Here is a 2,908-nt window from a genome sequence, read left to right on the forward strand (position 1 = left end):
TCTACACTAGGCGTTTATGTCGAAGTTAGCGCCGTTAAATCGAATTAACCCTGCACCCGTCCACACTGCGATGCTATTTAGTTCGACATAGAGGTCTCTTTAATTCGACTTCTGTACTCCTCCCCGACGAGGGGAGTAGCGCTAAATTCGACATGGCCATGTCGAATTAGGCTAGGTGTGGATGGAAATCGACGCTAATAGCTCCGGGAGCTATCCCACAGTGCACCACTCTGTTGACGCTCTGGACAGCAGTGCGAGCTCGGATGCTCTGACCAGCCACACAGGAAAAGCCCCGGGAAAATTTGAATTTGAATTCCTTTTCCTGTCTGGCCAGTTTGAATCTCATTTCCTGTCTGGACATCGTGGCGAGCACAGCAGCACTGGCAACGATGCAGAGCTCTCCAGCAGTGATGGCCATGCAGTCTGTGAATAGAAAGAGAGCCCCAGCATGGACTGATCGTGAAGTCTTGGATCTCATCGCTGTGTGGGGCGATGAGTCCGTGCTTTCCGAGCTGCGATCCAAAAGAAGGAATGCAAAGATCTACGAGAAGATCTCTAAAGACATGGCAGAGAGAGGATACAGCCGGGATGCAACGCAGTGCCGCGTGAAAATCAAGGAGCTGAGACAAGGCTACCAGAAGACCAAAGAGGCAAACGGACGCTCCGGATCCCATCCCCAGACATCCCGTTTCTACGAGGCACTGCATTCCATCCTCGGTGCTGCCGCCACCACTACCCCACCAGTGACCGTGGACTCTGAGGATGGGATACTGTCCACGGCCGGTTCCTCAGACATGTTAGGGGACGGGGAAGATGAGGAAGGAGATGAGGAGGGCGAGGCAGTTGGCAGCTCTCACAACGCTGATTTCCCCGACAGCCAGGATCTCTTCATCACCCTTACAGAGATCCCCTACGAAGCGTCCCCAGCCATTACCCCGGACACAGAATCTGGTGAAGGATCAGCCAGTAAGTGTTGTAAACATCTAAACATTTATTTTTAACAAAACAGGAATATTAACAATTAAAAGAATGGGTTGTTCATGATTAGTGTGCCCTAGGCGCTTAACGGTTTAGTAAGGGGCAGTGCAAGTTTTGAAAAGAAATCTAGCAATGTCCGGTTTTCAGTGATTGTCCTGCACAAGCCGCTCTACTGTGTATTCCCTGCTACTGCAGCTACAGTAAAATGCGGTCTATATGTGCGGGGATAGAGCAGTAATCCTCCTGGGACATCTCGATGAAGCTCTCCTGGAGGTAACTTGAAAGCCGTTGCATGAGGTTCTTGGGGAGAGCGGCCTTATTGGGTCCTCCGAAGTACGACACGTTGCCGCGCCACGAGATTATCAGGTACTCGGGGATCATTGCTCTGCACAGCAGGGCGGCATACGGCCCTGGTCTTTGGAGGCTTTCCCGGAGCATTCTCTCTTTGTCGCTCTCGGAGATCCTCATCAGGGTGATGTCGGCCATGGTGACCTGCTTTTAATTAGGTAGGGGAATGTTAGTGTTGGGACTGCTTTCCCGTTCCTTTACAGAACTGTCACCGCTGGTTTGCAGCCACGCGGTGGAGGCGGGAGAGGGGCAGCCGAAAGGGATCGTTCCCGGGGACAGCCGCGAGGGGGTGGGACAGGGGCAGAGTTCCCGCTTGCCGGATTGCTGGCAGCAGGGACTGACATTGATTTAAATGTGAAATGAGGCCAGTGGTAATATAAAAGTTTTAAACTGCCACAAGTGTACGGCTTACCATGTCTGCCTGCAACAGAAATTCCGTTGTGCTGCCTCGCTTCTCAAATGTGCTGTTCAAGACCCCAGGCACAGAATGCGAAGGCCGAGAATTCGACCTTGTGCTGAGTGCGCATGTGAAAGGTGCTGTGCATGGTCTTGTTCACAGAGAAAGACTATGTTCTTTGTTCACAACTACATTTATCTTTCAGAGGAATTCACTCCCTTTTTCCCATTTCCACAGCCCCGTCTGCGACTGTCTCACAACCTAGCCTGGAATCACACTCCCAGAGGCTAGCGCGGATTAGGCGTAGGAAGAAGAGGACACGGGAGGACATGTTCTCTGAGCTTATGGCCTCTTCCCAAGCCCAGGCAGCACAGCAGACCCAGTGGCGGGAGAACTTGACCCGAATGCACCAAGCCAACATGGATCGGGAGGAGAGGTGGCGGCAGGAAGACCAGCAGGCGACTCTAACGCTGCTTGGACTACTGAGGGAGCAAACGGACACACTCCGGCGCCTTGTGGATGTTCTGCAGGAACGGAGGCAGGAGGACAGAGCCCCGCTGCAGTCCATCTCTAACCGCCCTCCCCCGCCACCAAGTCCCATACCCACCTCACCCAAAGTGCAAAGAAGGAGAGGCGGCAGAGTCCCTGCTAACTCTCACTCCACCCCTGCAGAGAGCTCTAGTAGCAGAAGGCTCTCATTTCCCAAAATTTGAAAAGTTCTTTCCTTCCCGCCTGACACAAGCCCACGTCCAAGTTTCACCTCCCAATGCCATGTGTAGTTGATAATAAAAAATTCGTTTCTGTTAACTACTGTTTCAATCATGTTCTTTTGGAGGAGGAGGGGAAAGGGGGTTGGAAATTGGACAGGACAGTCTCCTTTGGCAGGGTACATAGTCGGGGGCAGGCACAGCAGCAGGGCACATACACAGTGCAGTGATGCAGTGACTAGTTGCCCCGGTTAGTCTGGGAGGTTGTTTTGATGTAATGTTGGGGGGGGTGGGTTGCTCTGTGACTTTGTGGCGGGGGAGGGCAGTTACAGATCTTAAGCGCCGGTCCTTAGACAGGATCACAGAGCCACACAGCATGGGATCTGTAACCGTCCTCCCCCTGCCACAAAGTCAAATAGACCTCCCATACACACAGTCCCGATCAGGAGGGGTGACAGGCTCCGTTGAAACAAGCATC

At 52.8% G+C, this 2,908-nt stretch overlaps 1 protein-coding gene across 1 annotated transcript; it reads left to right on the forward strand.

Moving 5' to 3' along the window:
* The first annotated feature begins 242 nt into the window (after positions 1 to 242).
* On the forward strand, positions 243 to 2,530 carry LOC135976950 (uncharacterized). The gene is made up of 2 exons (XM_065574998.1): positions 243 to 966; positions 1,961 to 2,530. The coding sequence occupies exons 1-2, from the start codon at positions 390 to 392 to the stop codon at positions 2,434 to 2,436; spliced, it is 1,053 nt and encodes a 350-aa protein (XP_065431070.1). The 5' UTR covers positions 243 to 389; the 3' UTR covers positions 2,437 to 2,530.
* Positions 2,531 to 2,908: the final 378 nt, after the last annotated feature.

The sequence above is a fragment of the Chrysemys picta genome, chromosome 21, assembly GCF_011386835.1.
Source record: "Chrysemys picta bellii isolate R12L10 chromosome 21, ASM1138683v2, whole genome shotgun sequence".
In the NCBI taxonomy this organism is placed as follows: domain Eukaryota; kingdom Metazoa; phylum Chordata; order Testudines; family Emydidae; genus Chrysemys; species Chrysemys picta.

Excerpts from the sequence above, each read along its gene's own strand:
- LOC135976950 (XM_065574998.1), top strand. The coding sequence starts at position 390 with ATGCAGAGCTCTCCAGCAGTGATGGCCATGCAGTCTGTGAATAGAAAG. Across the intron at positions 967-1,960 it reads ATCTGGTGAAGGATCAGCCA|CCCCGTCTGCGACTGTCTCA; the intron begins GTAAGTGTTGTA and ends CCATTTCCACAG.